The 23,407-nt window shown below is 35.5% G+C and overlaps 1 protein-coding gene across 1 annotated transcript; it reads right to left on the bottom strand.

Moving 5' to 3' along the window:
• Nucleotides 1-4,304: 4,304 nt before the first annotated feature.
• Nucleotides 4,305-13,332, bottom strand: LOC149811702 (BTB/POZ domain-containing protein At5g48800-like). Its single transcript, XM_089992900.1, has 5 exons — nucleotides 13,201-13,332; nucleotides 12,951-13,099; nucleotides 7,432-7,498; nucleotides 5,448-6,620; nucleotides 4,305-5,033 (listed from the first exon to the last, which is right to left on the bottom strand). The coding sequence occupies exons 1-5, from the start codon at nucleotides 13,330-13,332 to the stop codon at nucleotides 4,497-4,499; spliced, it is 2,058 nt and encodes a 685-aa protein (XP_089849026.1). The 3' UTR covers nucleotides 4,305-4,496.
• Between the last annotated feature and the right edge of the window lie 10,075 nt (nucleotides 13,333-23,407).

A 23,407-nucleotide genomic window follows, 5' to 3' on the forward strand; every position in this document is an offset into this window, starting at 1 on the left:
AAGTGCCTTCCAAGTAGATTTTAGGTGTTATTCATAAACGCATGTATGATAACCCAAAGATAACTCTAAGAGAAATCATGAATGACATCAATCACGAGGAAGGTGTGAAGGTTACTTACAAACAAGCATGGCATGGATGAAAACACACTAAGGCTGCATTATATGGTTTATTCGAAGAACTCTTCAAGACGTTTCCCACCTATTTAGATCATCTGATGAAGGCTAAGGTATATTAAGAATGATTGAAAAGATCGATTTAAGTATATGTTCTTATCCTTCTGGTTGAGCATCAATGGTTTTTTAATGGTTACCTTCCAGTTCTTATTATAGGTGGAATGTTCTTAAATAAAAGATACACGAATATATTGTTATCAACCCATACTATTGATCCTTGTGGTGAGATATTTTTGGTAGCATTTGTAGTTGTTGATAAGGAGTCCAATGATTTATGGACATGATTTTTAGAAGTATTAAAGCATAAATTCATATACTTCACCAAGTTCATACTTCATAGATAGGCATACAAGTTTAAAGTATGTTGTCCTCCACACATGACCTACATGTCATGCTGGATTTTGCATGAAACATTCGACAAAGAACTTTTCAAAGAAATTTGGTTTATCACTCAGTGTACTTTGGTGGAATGCAGCTCGAAAAACCACAAAAGAATAATGCACTTATTTTCTTGACAAAATTAAGGAACATAGCACAAATACATACAATTATATTTTCACTGACGTGTATCCGAAATCTTGGGCTAACTATCACTTTTCAGTGAAAATATATGACTAAACCCATGAAGTTCTAGCTACTTCCTAGTTTAAAAAAAAAGTTGGGGTCCAAAATTGAGAAAAACATAAATGACAAATATATATATATATATATATATATATATATATATATATATATATATATATATATATATATATGATAACATGGTGCCGTTACATATAAACACCTTTGGATCTCCATGACACAAGTTGTTTAGATCTAATCCAACCTAATGGATGAATTCAACGTGTTCAAAATAGTGGGAACCCGTTTTTGGATCATGTTTTTTCAACAACAAAAAAAATCATCTTACGACCCAGGAAATACAAACCTGCATATATATCATAATTGGATAATTAAAGAGCCTATAACCACTAAACAAATATATGTGCATTACATCTGTAAGGTTAGTTTCATGAAAAATAACCAAAAAGATAAAACAAATGAAAAAAAAAGATAAATTATGTTATGGAGCCATTACCGAATGTTATCCCATATATATGTGTGTGCGTGCATGTGTGTTTGCATTATATGTAGAGGGGCTGCATGATGCAGCGCCACTCATCTTCGCTTTTCTAGAGATGGATGTCCATCTTGAGAAATGTTGAGATGGGTGGCTTTTAGTGGTGGCAGTGTCGCTGCACAGAAAAATGCCCTATATATACAATCGAGTTAGAATCTCATGATGGGATTTGTTTTGATTCAATCTAACGTCATAGATGTGTTAAGCATGCTTGATTTAGTAGGAATCGACCCTTGGATCGTGTTATTTAACAAAAAAAGTTTTTTTTTAGTCGAAAAAAACCATTTTTTTCATAGCCATTGATTTTTGGATCACCGAAAAAAACTGTATACATGTCGGATTCCAGCTAAACAAAATCCAGTTCCCACTGACAGAAACATCTAAATCACTAAGGTGTTCAATGTGAAAAAATAAATAAATGGCCCTTGCTTTGCTAAGTCAATTGCACATACAATCGATTGTAGCAAATCTTTTCACACACACATATATATATATGGTTTATCTAACTTTAAACTGGTTATGTTTATTTAAGCACCATTCAATTGATTGAAATAATCAAAAGACCATTATAAGTAGTTGCATTTTTAAAATACGTATGTACTTTTTTGAGGTTAAAAAAGCCAATTTCACTTTTTTAATTCAAGTTATTTAAGTACACTTACTTTTTCGCAAGTGTTTGCTTTTTGTTTCTCTTTAAGACAAAAAATGCATTCCACCAGAAAAAGTCATTACTGGTAAAGGTGTTTTTGGTCATTCGACTCTGTTAAAAATGACTAATATATATATATATATATATATATATATATATATATATATGGAAATGGGAACCAACTAAATATGAAACCTAGTAAATAAAACATGCCATTGGATTTTCATGAATTTCTGTTTTTTTTTTAATTCTGACCGTTGTGATCTATATGTTTGTTTTTATAGGAATCACTGCTTGGGGAATTTGATTCCGATGCATGGATAGGTTTTTATAAGGTTTCAAAAATCAGTGGCCTACAATTTTCATAATTTTTTAGGCTCCAAATACATTTTTCCGTCCAAAATGCATGATCCAAGTGGTGATTTCTAGTAAATCAATCATGTTGAACACATCTATGGGGTCAAAATTTCGAAAAATGACTGAAAATCTATGTTTAGTAGGTTTCCATTTCCCTATATATATATATATATATATATATATATATATATATATATATATATATATATATATATATAGAGAGAGAGAGAGAGAGAGAGAGAGAGAGAGAGAGTTGGATGGTGTTCCCCAAGTTTTGGTGTGCCCGAGTGTGCCTTAGGATCAAAACATCTCTTTCACTTAATTTAACCCTATGGATGTGTTAAACATAAATTGTTTGATAAGAATCATACTTGCGATTGTCCTTCGAAATAAAATCTTGATATTTTAAGTTGTGAATTTTTTGTATATTGTGATCCATTGATGTTTTTTGCCCTCAAAAATCCTTATTACATATCACAACGATATGATCAAAAACATGTTTTTATTAAATAAACCATGTAGATCACATCCACAGGGATTTTTTGACTATATGAAAATTTGATTGGACAATTTAGGGTGGGGGAACATTAGGGCACACAAAACATGGGGCAAACCATCCAACTTCTATATATGTATAGAAGCTGGATGGTATGCCCTAAGTTTTGGTATGCACTAGTGTGCCCCAGGGTCAAGGACATCTCCTTCACTCAATCTAACCTTGTGAATGAGTTAATCATAGTTTATTTGCTAAGAATCATATCTTTGGTTGTGTTTCTTTGAAATAAAATCATGATTTTTTAAATCGTGACATTTTGGGAAATTGTATGCCATTGATTTTTTTTATTCCCTTAAAAATCCTTCTTACACATCACAATGATATGATCCAAAACATGCTTTTATTAAACAAACAATTAGATTACATCTCTAGGCTGGTTTGACTATTTGATCATTTGGTCAGACAATTTAGGGTGTGAGCACACTAGGACACACCAAAACCTGGGGAATAGCATCCTCTCTCTCTCTCTCACTATATATATATATATATATATATATATATATATATATATAGATATATAGACACGCATGTATGGATGGAGAGAGAGAGAGAGAGAGAGAGAGAGAGAGAGAGAGAGAGAGAGAGAGATTTCATATGATAATCATCGTCAAGCTTCATCCATCATCTGTCCACCTAGAATTAGAATTTTGAAAGCAAAAATATTTCAAGTCATTCAGGCTTCTACTTAGTATCCGTTCAAAATCTTCAGTGGTCTACCCATTTTTTGTTCCTTCAACATGTACATCATGGCACTATTCCGATTCTCTTCATAACATGTACATCATCATATAGTGGTTAAATCTTACTATAATTATTTTTTTTTAGCCCATTATCACACAATATACCATTTTTATCCACACCGTCCACTTAGCAGTAATTCAACCGGTGACACATTCATCAAATTCTACCATCTTGTTGAATGAAATCTATAATATATACACTGTTACAGCACCATCAGATCTTTTATCTTAACTTTCCCGTTAGCCTTCTCATTAATCAACATATAAATTCAATTTTAGCACATTGCAAATTGTCCTAATCCTTTATACTCAAAAGTATTCATATCAAATTATAATTTTCTATTTGCATCTTATCTGGTTTCGTTAATAATTACTATATCATCTACAAATAATCTAATTTAAAAAAAAATATTTCATGTACTCACACATAGTCAAGTTCACCAACTTTCCTAAATTAATAAGTTTGCCTGATTATTCGGCTACTAAAAAGTTGTACAATAATTTCTCTTTTCTATGAACTGTATTACCAATGGTATTTCAATAAGAAAATCCAAATTATTTTATTTTTCTGTCGAGTGCCTTTCGTTAGAAAAATATGTACATTTATAAATCAACTAGAATATTGTTGTTGGTTTGAATCAGTAGAACCGCCAAGGTATTTAAACATTGTCATGAACAGAATTTGGTGACATATAAAGTTGCCCACTGTTTGCAGCAATAATATTCAGGTTAAACAAAGAGTCTGTATTTATGGTAGAGATTTTCATATACCTATACAAGACTTGCACTATCAGGGTAAGCCAGGTTAAGGTCCATCCATCTCCTGTCAAAGCTGCCAAAAGGCTGGTACACTTGAAGTTTCAAACACAGGCAAGAAAGGAAAGGCAAAACTTAGTAGAATTAAGATGATGAGTTTCTTCTAATTCTACCAGTGTGCTTAAATTCAGTTTCTTGTGACTGCTTTGAAGGAGAAGTTGATCTTGTGGAGTTACTGTTTCCAAACAGACTTAATTTGCCAAACTTCCGTGATAAAGAGCTTAGAAACTTGTGAGAGCTTGATCTCTCAAGGTCTTGTTTCATGCAAACATGTTCCTTTTCTAAGTCGTTCAGTCTCATCCTCATGCGTGCAAGCTCTAGCTTTAGTTCCCTGTTTTCTCGTCTTAATGATGCATAATTATCACGAGGAGACATGGCAGCACTAAGGGCCCCACTGCTGATTCGTCGAGATTGATACAATACTTTCTGGTCTTCATCTGGGTGAGCAGCATATAAGGCATTACGGAGTCTTAACTGCTCAAAATAAAGGACTTGAATGACCGATTGCATTGGGAGACGCTCATTCTGTGCTGCATGGGCACCTGCTTCAGGTGATAACTTTTGGAAATCAATCAGCTTACAGAGCTTCTTGCGTTCCAAGTCTGACAATCCTGGGTGGGCCTGCAGTAGGAAACAGATTTTTCTGCTGTAAAAACAATACTTCTACATTTGAAACTGACCTAAGAAGAAAAATCATGAATTACAGACACAAATATGCACATCTTTAATAGACATTTAAAGGTAAAATAATAAAATAAAAGCCTTCATAGCATGGGCCAGTGTATTTTAGCATGTAGGATACCGGGCAATAACCAATATGCATGCCCATGAATAAGACAATTGAAAGAAACATGACCATTTTTATTTTCTTAGGCCACTTATTTCTGCAACACGCAAGGCAAATTTTACATGTGCAGTTTGGTAATCCTATACATAGCCTACATTATCCAAGTACCATGATCACTATGTATCTCTAAAGGCAATTGTTCAGGCAACTCATGAAGAAAAGGAAAGGGAATAAAGTATTTTACTTACTTTAAGATAGACATCAATGGCACGATACAGTCCATCATCGACTAAACGGGTATGTGTTGGCAATACCTCAGCAATTGCCATGAACTTTACAAGCTTGAGGTTTGCATCTGGAGCAATCTCTGCAAGATAACTGTCCACCAGCTTTGACACTTTGAAAACTGCAGCTTGAGAGGGAGAATTTGGCCCATCAGATTCACAGACAGACCTATCATCCAAGTCAACATCACTGTCATCTTGCTGCAAAAAATTTACCAAGATCCTGTGCACTGTGTCAACATCAAACAGAGTGTCTCCAGCATGCCTGAACAATGGGATAAGGAGATCATCTAGAGTGACCATATCCAATTGTGATGCAATTCTTCTCTCAAGGTCAAGTCTGCAAGCAATTGAGCATTCTAATGTAACTGCAGTTCGTAGAAGCCCAAAGAGAAAGCTTATTGGCACAGCTAGTTTCTCCACAGGTAACAGACTTGTGATTGTTTCCACTAATACTATCTGTTCATACTCAACAGAACCAATATCAATTTTTGTCTGGCTACATACACTCCAAACTTTGGTTTTTTTAGTTAATGCCTTCTGAGCATAGTTCACAAGAGATGCACCAATACTTTCAGGATGAAGTCCTCGATATCTTATTGCGGATATAACCTTCTGATATAAGTTAAGGCATAGTACAGAAAGATCTTCAATCCACCAGTCTCCACAACCATTATTAGACTGTTTGTTTGTATGCAGCCGCCCAGACATGCTATACTCTAATCTTTTGAAGCTAGAAGCTATCTGCTCTGAGCATGCTATAGATGCTATTGCATCTGTGCACCTGCTAACAATTTCCAGCTCCTCAGCTAAAGGAAGAAGGCTCTCACATTGTTGTAGAACTTCAACAGACTTCTCAAGGCTCTTGCAAACCACTCCATCCAAGTAAGCTTCAGCACGAGATGCAAGGTTTTCTTTTGCATATTCTTCAGTCATTTCAAGGTACTCGGACACACAACATAGTTCTGCTACATTCAATGGTGTGATCTCAAAGTTAATGCCGTAACAAAATTTTGCTGCCAATTCAAAAGACTGAGCTCCTCCTGGTAAGTTCAACAACTCCAACTTCAAAATATCAGAATCCTTGAGCTCTGCTACTAATTTTCTGATTCTTCCACTTCGAGATACAAGAGGGAACTCCAATTTCCAAAGCAGAAGCATCAGTGAAATAGTAAAATTCCACTAGTTACCAAAAGAGAACCGAGACAAAAAAATGCAAGAAAAGAAAAAGGATGGATGTAACTCATTGTCATACATAATGATATTGGATATGGTGAAATAGGATCCAGCAGCTATAGCCTCAATTCATATCCACACACGTTTTTGAGAAAGTAAGTAAACAATATACCATTAAACATAGAGCACAGGATCCTGTCAGACTATGGCTAAGATGGAAAATGGTTACCATCAAAACCAATATAATGCACTCAATATTTTTTTTCGAAAGTATTAAACTTGAGGTAACTTGATTTGATCAGTCTTAAACAAGTTAAAGCATATCAATTAAAAATGTCAAATTTTCAATCAAATTTGTTGCTATGGAATTTTCATAAATGTTCTGGTTTTATAAACTTGATTTGCCAATCTTTTCCTTCATATATATAATGCTTGAAAATTTTGTGTTCAACCATATACATGTCTTTTTATTATTAATCGAATCCAGCTCTGATTTTTATAGTTGAGGTAGTGATCATCTAGAATGTTTTAGCATTTACTTGTTAGTGTGATTGTACTAAATCCACAGCATGAAAAATAGGTCAATATCTTGAACTATATGTGCTGTGACATGGTCATGAATTGATTTATTTGTGGATTTTTGAATTGTTTCCCTGTAGCAAGTTTGTGCTTTCTATGGATTTGAAGAAATGCAATCAAGTGGTAATTCATAGTTTGTTCAAAGAAAAAAAATACATATCAGTCTAATAATAAGATATAAAAATCAAGATACCCTGTGCAAGGCAAAGCTTCCGCCGTTTACTTCAACAAGGATATCACTTGGGACATCAGGAAATATCCTGTAAAGCATGTCCAGAAAATAATATTAAACACATAAAACTGAACTGTATAATCATATTCTGTGCCACATGTGTAGATTCAGTTGACAAAAGGGAACGGAATTAAAGTGCAAAAATAGCTTTGGAAGGTTCCTTCACCAAGTGCAAACAGCCTACAAATATTAAATACACTGTCGCCAAGACACTAATGGAGACAAAAACTGAATCAAACAGCCAAAACAAGTCCACCCATGTACATCATGAATAAACTTTGTGCAGGATGCATATTATAGCAATTTGGAGAACCATGTGCACTTCTTACATCAGACCCACACACATGAATTATTCCTTTAAATCTTATGAAAAAGGCTTCGACTGGTGACCAGTCCTAGCACATGTTCCCATCTGTACAAAATCCTGACGTGCATACAGGCACCGTGGGCCAGATGCAATGTTCTCTTCTTCAAAAGGAACTCAAACCTAAATGGATTATGTTAAATCCTCATGGCTTATAATATCCATAAAAAATGCCTGAAATGAGTGATTATAAACAGGCCTAGTTGAGTTGAGGAAATGCTCATGTTTCGGTGGGATTATGATTTTAACTTTGTGATATGTGATGTTGAGGTGTTTCTCATGTTTCGGTGGGATTATGATTTCCAAATCAGGTGTTGCTCATGTTTCGGCTTGAAGAATTGATCCTGATTTATGGGACTTATGCTTCAGAGCAAGTATCATCCTAAAACAAATGAGATTGCTCCAAGAGAAACTTGATATATGATAACATTACGTTATAACCCACAAAAGAGAGGATAACCATGCCTACATAGCATGCACGCAAACCCTCCTTCCATAGATATACTGATAAAAATGGCCTTTTGAATTATGTCAAACTACCCTCTTTTGAGTTTGGCTTTTGTACTGTGTATAGAATTGAACAATATACAGTTTCCTGGGAAACTGTATCTTTCTGTTTTCTGAACAATTCCCTTGTTGCTTCACTTATTGTAGTTGTGCTTTGGAAATTCTATCATTATTAACCAAGAGTCAGCTTAGTATTTCTTTTATTGTTTAGATAGGTAACTTCTACATGAACAAGAAACTTACAGGCTTGTTTCATGAAGAACACACATTGTCATAAATCAAAAAACATAATATATATATATATATATATAGAAAGTGAGAGTCAATCATGTGCACCAGAAATATGTGAATGCACCGAGATTTTCAGTTTTTTTTTTTCAAAATCTGGCCATATGGATGTGATCTATATGCTTAGTTATCCGATTACGATTACAACACGAAATCAGGTTCTTTTAGGGCTTGAAAATCAATGTCCTAGAAATTTCGTATATATTTAAGCCTCAAAATCATATATTTTTATTAAAAAATACAGCTGGAGTGTTGATTCCTAGCAAAAAGACCATGCCGAACACATCTGCATGGTCGGATTTTTGCAGAAATGCTCCGTTCACATGGATGTTTGCATATTTGTGGTCCACATGGTTCAGTTTTCCTATACATACATTGTCATAAGATAAAAGGCATAATATATGTGTGTGTAAGACACTATTGTATTTTTGGTGACAAAGCGCTAACTTAAGGTTGGATGGCAACTAGAACTGAACATTGTTCAAGGGAGTGAGCTTGCATTATTTAATGCACAACCACCACACCACACAAATAAAAGGAGGTGATGAGGGCTTTATCCATGATTTATATGTTTCTTCTTGAGACTTTATGCAATAAAAGAGAAATAATCTCCACTAATGATGGTGAATCTCCCATGTAAATATAGAATTTTAAAATGACCACAGCCCATAAGATTACATTAGGGACAACATCAATGAAACACACAGGAAGATACAGAATTGTGATGTCAACTTCGAATAAGATGAACCTCCTCCCAATCTGAATCAACAGAATCACTCATCCAAACATTAGAGAATCAGAAAAGAATGACATAATTTTTTTTATTAAAATACATGGAGAATTATTTGACAAAAGAATACGTCTCTAAACAGGTGCACATTATTAAAAAGACATCCTTTTAAGGATGCATTTGCATTTTCTTAGATTTCACCTGATAATAAATGAATTTGTGTGTGTATAAGATCTCCAGAAGAATTATGCTAAGGATCCAAATCCCACTAAAAATAAAGTTTTCTAAAGCGATAAAAAAATATTGACTTATGTTTTTCAATTTTGACTAGTCTAATTGGAACAATGATTAACTAACCAAATTATCTTGTTCACCAACTTTAAGTGCTCCCACCTAGGTTCCTAAGTCTCTACAAATAGGGCTGAGTGTGAACATGCAAAGTAGGTGAACACTAAAATTCTAGCTGTTACATAGATAGCAATTATTCATCAATACATCAGATTATAATAATTTAGTATACCCTTCAAATAACTAAACATCACATTGTTATGTAATATATCAGTATAAAACCACTTATATGGATAATATCAATAATTCCATCTCTATACAGAAACAATATAATAATTCTAATGTTCAACACTACCAAATCAATTTCTAACAGACCCCTTAAGCTGTACATGGATAGCTTATTTAAATCCTAGTGTCTGTATAAAAATATGAATTTTTTTCTCTTGTTTGGAAGTCTATGGAAAGTTTTCCATTCTGAAAAGAATCTTCACATGTTTTCCACTTCCAAACATGCCCTTAGAGCATGCATACTATGAACGACAAACACAACGCATGATCATGTCAACATAAGATACTAAAGTCCTGCAATGTTATATATTCTTTTGAGAATTTAAGAATATCGTCCTTCAATTTCCACCAAATATCTTTTAGCACAACTAGGTTCTACCATTGTTTATAAATTATTCATACATGTTTTCTTTTATAGTTTAGTGCAAATTTGTGCTGGAAAAAATGCCAGTTAACTTGGTCTTTTATCCACTTCTATTTCAAAAAGTCATCAAATGCTCGATACTCTTTTCATTTGAAGTTGAACTTGTAAAAATCATTTATTTCTTGGAACTACTTGTAGTAACAATGTCATCAACAAGCAAGAGAATAAAATCCATACTAGAATCATCTCTGTTGACATGAAATAAATGTCCACCTGGCTTTACAGAAGCCAAACTGCCCTGCCTTGTAGAAACACTAATCAAACCCACAGTATTCATTTGAGATAATAGATTGTTTTACCAATCAACACAACTCTGAACTGTGGCATACCCTTATTATAACGTGGTGGCTGGTCTGTGTATACTTTTTCACAAAGATTTTCCTAAAAAAAGATAGTTCACATCAAATTGCTCTGGTGGCAGGTCATGTTTGATTACCAGAGACAATAAAAATATTTATTCCACTTTAACAATTAGTGTAAATGTCTCATAGTAATAGAGTTTGTCTTGAGTATATCCTTGTAATTAATCTTATAGACCCATTTTATTCCACTATATTTTTGTTAACAGGTTTATCAACAATTTTCCAAGTTTGATGTCTATGAAGAGTCATCATATTCTTTTTTCATTTCCTCTATTCATCTATGATCCACGTTTCTTTTATTGCAAGTAATTGGTTCAAATTTTTTCCTAACTGCAGCCTTTTCTATAGGTTTGACAATTTCAAAGATAAAGTTTCATAGCTAACAAACCTTATCGGATTTTTCACCTTTCTGGATTGATGAACTGATACACCAATTTCAAGAATATCTGATTTATATAAGCTTGGACCTATCAGCTCCTGAAGATAATGGATATCTGTGTGTACACCTCCTCATATCCCATTAGAGGATTGGACCAGTTGGCAATGCATTAAATCCACTAGGCAAGGAAGTAGGAAACTGCAGATCTATGCCTTTTGATGCTCTTGCTACATGAGAAAACTTACATAAGCATTTTACTTGTCAACAAATTGAAATAAAATCCCATCCTAATTGGAGGACAAATGAAATTGAGTAAACCAAAGATGAAAGGGTATATATTCCCATTTCTAGCAACAAGTTCCTCGTTTACCAGATTATGAGGGTTAGATGACTTACCCACATTATCAGAAATGTGATTGGTAGCTCTAAAATCAACAAACCATGATGAACCGCTGGTGGATTGCACGTTTAACTTTGTAAAAGAATGCAGAGCAGCATGTTTGACTATGTTTGCCAGCATCATCAACTGATTTTTCAGTTGCAGAATTTGTGGCGACTTGATTCCTTGGACAATAACCACCAGTATTGGCATTGTTTTTCATAGTACCAACAAATCACCACATTAAACCCACATATCCTATAACATGCGATCCACAATAAATTGAATGATTAGAATTTATACGGAGTAGCAAGTGATCAATATAATTTTATGGTTGATCACATCCATGACCTCTAAAAAGTAGTCTTGGTGATTCCCATTGTTCAAGGTTTGATGCATTCAATATCACGAGCATCCCCATTATTTGAGTTATTTATGGTCATTAGGATAAACATAAATTCATATTCCAGCAAGAGGGGATGTTCTTCATTGAAGATAGGTCGTTTTTCTCTTGCCATCACCAGTGTTGCAGTAGTGTGGAATTCAGTTCCTAATTCAAAACCCAATTTGAATATGACACTGAAGGTCCAACCCATCCAATTAATTTAAAAGAAACTGTGGTTTTGCATAGAAAGCCATCAACTGTTGCTTCATCCTTCCCCATCTCACAGAGGCTTCTCTTAAGGTGCATCAAGCATGAGCCTTACATGTGAATAAGTATTATGCAACTGCTTCCAAGATCAAATTCTAAACAATTAGAGTTCTTGAGTTAGAGTATAATATTAGCTACCAGTTGCTGACTGATCTTAGATTTCACTTGAGAAGCAACGTGATGATCTTATCATCTTCTTAATAACAGCTCTATGAAGGTGACATATAAAACCTTAACTTGAATAAAATGAACACTTTTTGTTCTTTTTAGACAAGATATTTATTAGAATCAAAGTTCTATATCAATTAAGATAGAATAAAAGAGTCAAGGCAAAGGGATCGGAATTAAATATTTTTACCAAAAAAAAAAGAGAAAAGAAAACAAGAGATGTACAACGAAAAACCACCTTCAACATAGATCACCACTCTCATATAAAAGAAAGAACACTAGCAAAGAGGTAGTTCCTTCAACACTGAACAATAATCATAACAAAGACCAGAGACCCACTTCCATAAAAATTTACAAAAAAACCATAACACCCACAAACATCAAATGAGATTATTAAACCCAGAAATAAGATCAAAATTTAACTGTCATACCATTCATTCCCTCCACACTGCCCGGAAAAGGCCATCCAAGCAGGGAATTTAGACAGGGATGGTTCGTAATCCATTTGCAGTGATAAACAGGGAGACCCAGATTCCGCACAAAGCAAGCAAAGTCAGGATACTGAAGTGAGAGTTGGTTGAGACAAATGTTGGAGTAGTTGGTCTGCATGCCAAGGGAGGAGGTCAAGGATGGTGGTGGGGAGCGAAGTACTGGGTCATGTCTAAGGATATAGCACAGAAGAAGAGAGCAGTATGTGATGATGAATCACAAGGGTCACTACCAAAAGCGGGAGAACAGTAAGCCATCAAACACCCACCACAAAGACAAGCATCAGCAATTCCCGGGAGTTCACTGCACCACTACAATGACAGTTGGAGTGTGAAAAAAATAAAGCAATTGTGGGTGGGAAGTGCAGTCAGCAGAGGGCAGTTGATTTTGGGAGGAATTACCACAAAATAACCTCGGTATCTTTGTCATGGACAAACATGATCCTTAAATAAATGAGAATTTTCATCTCTGACTTGGTCATGTACAAGTTTACCCCTGATTTTCTCGGGAACTTCATAGGTCTGTCAACCTCAATAGAGTCCATGTCGTTCCGCTCCAAAGAGCAGTTTCCAATGCTTGGATGGTTTTCTAGGCTTAATGTGCTGAGCTGATAATCTTTTTCTTTTGATTTTCCACCATGAATCAAACAAACATCAAATTCATCATGGTTGTGGGAAAGTATTATTTTGGCACAGGTGGGCCCCAATTTTTTCTCACCACCTGTCACTTTTATGGGTAAGTCCTTTCATACCTCCCCCATGAAAGCTTTCTCGTAAGAAGGTTTTGCTAGAAAGATTTTTTAAAAATCAGTGTCCATTCCCATTATAGGCCTGAGATTGAAACAATTAGTGGGTAGGAATTGATTGGGATGTAGGCATTATTGAATCTCAATATGGTGTTTCTTCTATGTCATGTCATGACATGTTAACATGCCATTGTTGGCATTCCCGAAACTTGGTATGGGATTGGTCAAACCTAACTCGGCCGAGTCAACTAGTGATTCCGGTGAGTCAAGGTTTTTTATTTAATTTATCAAAAATTAATGATGAACATGAATTATATATATATAAATTTTTTAAAAGAATATATCTATTTGGAATATGAATTTTTCATATATATATATATATTATTGAATCTATTCTATATTTAATACACTTATATATATATATATATAAAGCCAAAAATTTAACTATTTTAGTATTTTACTATTTCATAAGACTTACAGATATTCTTCTTTTCTCTTAAATATAAGCAAAATATTTAATCATTCCAAAATATAAAAATATTTAATCATCTCAATATCTTATAATATTTTTAGGTTGATGGGTTCTATTCTATTTTTTTTCCTATTTAAGAGAGCTTTTGGTTTTTATGTTATTTTTAATATAAACTTTGCCTAGTGTACCGTTCCTTGGTGACAGTACTCTTGTCATGTGAATACTGTGTATGGTATGAAAATTAGTACCATATCGATGGGAAAGGTGGCTCATCCTTTCACTCATCCAAATCCACACGTCCTACTTTTGGCAAGGGCTTTAAAACTAGAATTGAAGGTTATACTTTTAATTTACCTTTTTGCCCATTTAAAAGCGAACTGTTTTTCTTTTACTTGAGTGTTTTTTTATTGAGTTTTAGCTGACTCAGCTGACTCGGCCGAGTCAATGGTAAAACTCGTAGACTTGGTTGAGTTTTGATTGATTTGGCCAAGTTAATAAAATACTCGGTTGACTTTGATCTAAACATATTTAACTTAGTTTTTTAACTCAGTTTGTTACCGATACGAGTCAACTCGGCCGAGTCACAAGTTGACTCGCCGAGTTTTCCAACTATTGAACATGCAATGTGACACGCAATATATTATTATTTTAATGTTCTCAATAATGTTTTCAGATAAATCAACATAGCAAAGCTATATTTGTATCCATTGAAAAATTTTAAAACTATGTCCTTAGTCCTAGTTTGCAAAAAAATTTGTGTGCTTGCTTTAATATGAACATGATTCTACTCGGATTCTAATTTGGATGTAAAACTCTACGAAAAAATCAGAATCTGATTACTGATCATATGTTTACTCCATCAAATTTAAATAAACAGATATCTGCCCCAAATTCAAACTGATCAATGTTACCTGTTTAGGTCGGTTGGTTTTTTCAAGTTGAAGAATGTCAAGAGTTCTCTAGTGAACAAAGGGGGTGGTCGAGGGGTTCTATCCCTAGTTAAAAAACTGGGCGGGTTGACCCGGTGACTTGGTTGACTCGGACGGGAACATGTCTCTAGGTCAAAAAATGTGTTTAACTCATTTTTTACACAAAACTCGGCGAGTCATGGGCGAGTCAGTTGAGTCATAGGCGAGTCATGCATATATACATATACAATATATTTTATATATAATTACATATATTATATAAAATATAATATAAGTATTATGTATATTATATATAAAAATATGGTTATACATGTATTAATAAAATTATATATTAAATATATTATAAAAAATATCATATAATTCATATATATATAAAATATATTGGTAAAATACTATACTATATATATATATATATTATAAAATATAAAGTTAACATGACCCCGTCGAGTCACCAGAGTGTCCCAACAGAGTCACAAGTCACTCAAAGACGAGCCGATCGAGGGACGAGTCACTGGATTTTAAAACCATGATTTTAACCACTTACAGATGAGCTATGCGGTAGGGCGTCAATCTCTCCTAGGCCGGGTTTACCCTCATTGAATGTAAAAAAGAAAGAATGCTTTTAAACTCTCCTCTGGATGGTGGCAATGGGAATATCCCAGTTGCATTTTCACTTTTTAAATTTTCGTTTGTGGTATTTGCCATGAGAGAGTCAACCCTTTGTTTTTATCAACCATGATTGGAAATCTCGACTTTCAGTATAATTTGAATATTGGAAAAAGTGAAGCTTTCAGTGGATTATGGGAGAACGGTAATCCTTTGGATATGCAATTATGTGTTGAAATATACTGAATGAAATCTCAAGAGATTACCATGAGAAGTCTCACTCCATTCAATCCAACTCCTTAACATAAGTGCAATAAGATCCTGGGGAAAAAATTTAATGCAAAGTAGCCCTTAGTGTCCTAGTGTTTGGCAAAATAACTCCCATGCAAAGAAGTCTTTAGTGTCCTGCTGATTGTTTTTTACAGGGCAAGGTCAGGCAGAAAAGCAATACATTGGGATCACAGTATTCTATTATGAGCATCTTCAAAACCATGAATTGTGCCACAAGGTAAGAATGATCTGGGATCTCATATGCTGCACCTTTTGTCTATGATATGTGGTATTCAACAGCTTATGTTTGTCTAGGGTATTCAAGAATTCCCTGTCCTTGTTTGTGATACATAGCTGTACATTGATACGTTTGCATCCCATTTTTGAGCAAAAGCCAACGTATGAGTTGCATGGTCTGAGGTTAGGTGGAGTATGCCACATGGTGTCATTTGTCATGTAGCTATTATTTCATAATGATAATTATTTCTCCAATCTTTTTCTTTAATTAGCTGCCATGAATTATATTTGTGGACATAAAAGGATGGGAAAGCCAAACCTATCACTAGATTGGGATGAATGATGATTAGCCTGGCATATTTGACTTCTCTCAACTGCTTCCTCAAGCAAATCCGGTCACTAAGTCACATGTGAATTTTCTTAGGGCCATGCAATTCTCATGGGAAAGTATACAGCTGACAATCTTTTTTATTCCTTTTTCACCATGAATGAAACAAACATCAAATCATCATGGTAGGAAAGTGTTTTGCTGGCGCAAGTGGGTCTCAGTTTTTTCATCCCTTTGTACCTTCTTCCCATGAAAGCTCTCATGAAAAGACTGAGCTGACAGAAATTTAGAAATCAGTGCCCCTTCCCATGAAAGGCCTTGCTTTTTTATAGGAGTGAAACAAATGGGCCCATTTGTTTTATGGGAAAATGAAACTCATTTTTCCTATGAAAATAAATGATTTCTTACCATGGGTGAAGCAAGCAACCCTAATGCCAGTTCATATGGAAATGGACAATTTCTCACAAAAGGCCTTTCATGCCTCTCACCATAGAGGAATTGTTTCTCAATGCAAATGGATGACCGGATCCTGATTGTTCATGTTCACAATCACTCTAATGGCATGCTTTGATGCAAAATAGAAAATGCTAGGGCATTGATCTTTGGAGCACAATACAATACCCTAGATTATCCCACTTATCTGGAAAATTAGATGCATCTTATAAAGAAACCTGAACGGAAAAAGCTGGAGCACTTTTCTTTTACACTGTTTCTATTATTACTTGACCTTGAACAAGCAAGAGCTGAAGTAGGCTAGGACCTACGGTTCAAACTGGTAGTGGCAGTGCGTGGCCTTGGATTCTACGATTGAACACATATTTAGGGTCCCATTTTATGGGCCCCCGCTCAACAGTCCATGATATCATGAAACAAGTTTTCAACTTTGACTAATCCACCTTTTGTCTTTTTAACTTTCATTATCTGCTTTCGGTCATGCTCTTTTTTATCTTGTGAATGCACTGCAAAGTCCCAACTTTGTTTGGGAGTGGAAAGGTAGAACCTAGAGATCAAATCTTGACATACATTAATGAGTTAGGGTTGTGGATTCGAGCTATGTGTTTGTAGGGTATTGTAGTTAGGTTTGCTAATGTGCTTGACCTGCTTGATCTCACCTAGTATAGGCTTGTATATATATAGTGAGTGGTAGGTGCTTGATCCATAAATACTTGACAGGAACTTGATTTTGTTGTGTGTCCATCGTATGAGTGATGGATATTCAGAAATTTTTCTGCAAAAAATGCTGCAAAACGTATCTTTGGGGGATTTAGCAGCGCTTCAAAAACGCCGCTAAAAGCTCTTTTTAAAAATGCTGGGTGCATCCTTAGCGCCGCTTCAAAAGCGCCACTAAAGGCCCTTTTTAATGCCTTGCATATTTCTTGCAATTTTTTTGCCGTTTCTGCACTGACCTTCCATCACGCACCTGTCGATATAGGAGCAGCTTTATATATATATATATATATATATATATATATATATATATATATATATATATATATATATAACAACAACAACTACAACTACGCCTTCATCCCAAAACAATTGGGGTCGGCATATATATATAGTTTAGGAGAAAGGAAAACCTAGTTCACATCGGCCACAATCATGATGAGTGTGAATTCCCTAGTCTGGTATCTACCAATAAGATCTACTTGAACACAAAAAAGACGTTAAATATAAATAACCAGGATACTTGTTATTGTGGTTAGATGTCGATTCATATATGAATTGGCCTTCAAATACAAATACCAGGTGCAAGATGGCTATGTTTTGGATAAGGAAAATGGGTCACGACCTGTCTTCAGCCCTTGCGAGAAAGTCATAGTGACAAATGCCACCATTGTTTTGAATATATCAAAATTGCATTGCAATAAATTCATGAAGCCATAAAGTGATGATAAATTCAAGGGTGATTGTGAGGGCGTTGAGATGAAGATGCTGGATCAAACATCACTAACACACAGGTGTGTTCATAGAATTAAGAAGCAGGCCACGTAAAGTAGGGTGGTCGTGGGGTCCCACCCGGGGTTTTTCTCACTTCGACGAGGGTCTTATAAAAAAACTTCAGCATTTCAGATACCTTCTATATATTGCATTTTGTTGTAATTTTAATTTGTTTTATTTGTCTTATCTCTCTCTCTCTCTCTCTATATATATATATATATATACACCCAAAATAGCCGTCCGATCAACTCAGATCGGAGGGCTGTCAAAAATCCTGGCCTCGTTTTGGTTTTGGGGTTTCCGCCTCATCGTAATCTCACCCTTGGATCTCGATCTACACATGATATGTGACATAGGTCGGGTTGACTCTGGATCTTGGTCTAGACCTTGCAACTGGACACAAACTCCATGGTTCAATTGGGTGCGTCCTGTTTAAAAGCCAAAGCTTGGATGGTATGTTGATTTGCTTAACAATACTAATATCAAAGCATAATTATGATCAACAATGTCTGCCATGGTGAGGTAGTATCTGATGATCTAGCTTGAATAGCATCAACCTCTTCCGTATAACGATCCCTCAACTTGACTATCGAAACATGAACTTAGTTTAGAGTTGATCTTGATTAGCACATAAGAATATCCATGACCAAGTCAAACTTTGGCTCCACAGATTTGAACTTGACTAGAACTTTGAAGTTTGACTAGCCGGAGTCTAGGTCTAGTACTACGGGAGAAACAAGAAAATGAACAAGGAAGCTAATGAAAGACTTTGTGTTTCAATAACTGGTTTGTGAACTAGATAGGCGATTATGATATTTTTACCTAGAAAGACAGAGTTTGGATTGTCTTCCATAGGTGAGATAATTCAAGTGTAGAATAAATACACGCAAAAAGGACAGTGATTTCTATGTCAAGGTGTAGGTGGGAAATGTCATAGATTCTCTAATTCTCCCACACTCCCACCAACACAAACAATGGATTATTGGGATGTTGGTTGGAGATTTGAGTGAGTTCCTCATTGCTACCTAATAGACAAAAGACAAGGCATGAGTCATGTGACACTTGAAGTTTAAAGTGAAATAAGTTAATGAGCTGGTTAAGACTTGTTAGAGATGTTAACCTAGCCAAGAACAACTCCAAATTCACCACCTAAAAGTCTATCCCGATGATGCAAATCAGTTATCGAATTCACAAAAAAAAAAACTAAGTCATGCTATTCATGTGACTATATGCTACCAAAGCAAGAAATAATAACATACGACCAATATTTTTAACTATTATCAATGAAGGTAATACGATGTATTTTTTAAGAATCGAGTGGGTTACTAATAGGAAACTCCTTACTGCTTGAGCAAATGAAATAGTATCCCAAGCTTCTGCTATTACTAGCTGTTCATCCTCCTGTCTTTTATACTTTCTTTTTTCTTCTTCGTGTTCTTCCTTCTTTGCCCCTTTGCCTGCATAATCAAACATTTTTATTTTGAATTTTAAGCTTTTCTCTTCCATCCAGTTTCTAAAAATTGGGTTAATCATCGTTGAGATATCAAAAGAAAACAAAGGTGTTTGTAAAATAAGCAATTACTAATGCATAAAATTAAAGCAAATAACAAGTCTCGATCTAATCAACCTTCTTGAACGATCCCTATAATGAGTATTTATAGAAAAACACAAGAAATCCTAAGTCTATTTTGAATCCAAGATGGATCCAATACATTTTAAAAATATCAAAATCTAAATAAACACAAATAAAGCTCTAAATTAAACTTAATCTAAATGGATCTCTTATGAACCCAGATTGCATGATGCTCTGTTTCTACATAATTTTTCTCGGGTTGGAGAAAGGCTCGGCCTTGAGTCTGGTGCACTTTTGTTTCTTCCAGTTCTGCTTCACCCGTAAGAAATAATACTCCATTGCAACTTCTTGCAAATGTAGGTCCGCAGTCGTTGATGAGATCCGATTTATAAAATATCCAAGCAAGTGTGAAATGATGATTCGATCATCAAGTGATTTATTTCCCAAAGAAACAAGTGGGTCTTCATATTGAGATATGGGTCAAAGTAGAAAGATCCATTTTTAAAATGCACTTGGATTCAATTACAATCAATGGAACCCAAATGTTCCTTAACTGGATCTAAGTAGTCTTGGATAGGGTCTTAGGTCATATGGTTGGGTTTAAGGTTAACATGGTTTGAATTGATCCAAGTTAAAAAGGGTATTCAAACTTAAACTGGTAGGTTTAGGTGGACTTTGGGTCAGATTTGGATTCACAATAAGGTAGGATGAGTTGAAAAGATAAGAATATTAGGTTTTGCAAAGAGAAGCTGGTTCTAAAGTTGATTCAAGAAGATGTTTATTTTGTAAAAGGAAAGGGGGTGAGGAACCAAACCGGTTCGAAGAAGAATCAGTTCAGTTCGTTCCATCATGGTGGAGGAACCCACTAGCTTTGAAGTGGTCGGCGGCCCTTGGTCGGCCAGTTCTCTCCCGTCCGTCGATTTGCTATGGTCAGTTCAATGAGGGGAGTAGGGAGAGGGTGGGAGGTGAGAAATGGAAGAGATGGGTGGTGGCTGAGAAAGGTATGGCCTATTATATTCAATTGGTGGGTCATCGTTGATGGATATCGATAGAGGTGGTGTCCTTGATGGACAAGATGGGGGCTCTGACAACAAACCATGATTGACAGAAACTAGGGGAGTCCTCTCGCCAGCCACAAAGGATGAATGGTGGCTTGGCTATGAGAGGGTGGTGTATGTTCGCCCCCGATGATTCATTGAATCCCACGTTTGTGTTCGGGGGATCGAATGAGCGCCACGTATTCATGCACATGGGGCTCGTATTCCCGTGTATGTTGACATAACTTTGCATCGGACTCTGGTGCTGTTGCAAAGACTTAATCACCCTTACTTGCTTTTCCTGCCCTGAAATAACGGTTCGAGAAAATGACAAAAATATCCTCCATTCAAAAGTTGTGAAACGACGGGTCGATAAAAAGACAAAAAAGTCCTCCATCCAGAAAGTTTGATGTTAACGTGGAGACGTTCCCTATTCATTAAACTCCTGCACCATCTGCTGTAACAGTTGCTCCCATTATCAACCAAAACTTTGCCTTCGTCTCCAGTCTAGCTTTCCGCCTTGTTTTTTATCCTGTTGTACAACACACTGTCGCCTTCTCGTGCCTGCCTTGCGTTACAAAACATTCCAGTGTCTTCTCTTTATTTTTGCTGTCGTTAGGCATCATGGTAGAAAGCAATGATTCACAAACATTCCTTCCAGTGCCATAAAGGCAGCGTGAGTAGCTTTTCATCTCATCATGCGATCGATGAAGAAGGCATGTCGTCTTATGTGCCATTAAGGCATTGTTTGGTTATTGCAGGTAGATCTTGTTCTTTCGAAGGTTGGAAACTTATCGATATTTGTAAGACGCTGGGACCTATTGACAAGAATGCTTGTTTGCAGATGCTAGGAAGGGCCTCTACCCCATCAGGTATCCTACATTCATTCATCGTATGCATTGTATCTCAAACCGCTGTATTAGTAACAGACTCCCGTTTTTGTGAGATATATTTTTGTTAGTTAATATCGATTTGTTTGCTATTATGCTCAACTTCTTCCTTATCGATTTGTAATTTATTGTGCGATATATTTATCGACCTTTTAGATAGTATGGTTTTGTATCGTCGAGTTGTAAGTTATTATGCTGAACTGCCGCATCGATTTTCAATATCTTACAAATCGCTATACATACATATCGTTTGTGTAAGATATTATATTTCATGTAATATGTATTTGTAAGATATTTGTACACAGACTTTGAAAACATGTGGATGCAGAAACACATCGTTACACGAATGGCGGGGCGATTTTCGCATGCATATCGCTGCTCTCTCAGCGACTTCTATTGAACTCGCTTTAGAGACTCATGGATATTATGAGAGCGTTATCGTCAACACACATGTACGACATGAGTATTTTATTTGCATGGTAAGCGATAAGTCGATGCTCAGTATAAGTAAACATCAAACTGCACTTGATTTGATACTGTCATGCATTAAATCGTTGCTTTGACTTGCTTAACCCTAGTGGTATCCGTTGTTATATGCATCCTGATTAAATCGTAGTAAAGCTATGCTGCTTGCTAACGCAAATTGATATATTGCTTACAAAACATTCCACTGTCTTATTTTATTTGTCGTTGTTGTTAGGCATTATCGAAGAAAGCAATTATGCACAAACATTCCAACCAGTGCCATTAAGGCAGCGTGAGTAGCTTTTCATCTCATCATGCGATCGATGAAGAAGGCATGTCGTCTTGTGTGCCATTAAGGCATTGTTTGGTTATTGCAGGTAGATCTTGTTCTTACGAAGGTTGGAAACTTATCGATATTTGTAAGACGCTGGTACCTATTGACAAGAATGCTTGTTTGCAGATGCTAGGAAGGGCCTCTACCCCATCAGGTATCCTACATTCATTCATCGTATGTATTGTATCTCAAACCGCTGTATTAGTAACAGACTCCTGTTTTGTTAGTTAATATCGATTTGTTTGCTATTTTGCTGCAAAACACAAATTGATATATTGCTTAAAACATTTTTGAGCTTATCAACAGGTTGTAATAAAGACGATGTAGCTGAATCCATCGAAAGATCTAGAGAATTGAATATCTATACTTATGACGCAACTGAAGTATTGAATATCTGCACTAACAATGCACATGAAAAGAAGGGTGCAGGCATTAGACCCACTCTTGACTTGAATGTTCCAGCGGAAGAAATGCAATTCAATGATGAGTTAGACTACCATGACAGTGCACATAATAAAAGTGTAGGCCCCGGGAATGTACACGGAAGTACACTTGACTTGAATGTTCCAGGAGAAGAAATGCAATTCAATAATGAGGTAGATTTTGATGACAGTGCACATAATAAAAGTGTAGGCCCCAGAAATGCACACGGAAGTACACTTGACTTGAATGTTCCAGGAGAAGAAATGCAATTCAATAATGAGGTAGATTTTGATACCGTAGGAACTGGGAATGTACATGGAATTACACGTGACTATGTTCCTGTAGAAGGAATGCAGTTTAATAACGAGG

The sequence above is a fragment of the Nuphar pumila genome, chromosome 17 (assembly GCF_984573655.1).
Source record: "Nuphar pumila chromosome 17, dmNupPumi1.hap1.1, whole genome shotgun sequence".
In the NCBI taxonomy this organism is placed as follows: Eukaryota; Viridiplantae; Streptophyta; class Magnoliopsida; order Nymphaeales; family Nymphaeaceae; genus Nuphar; species Nuphar pumila.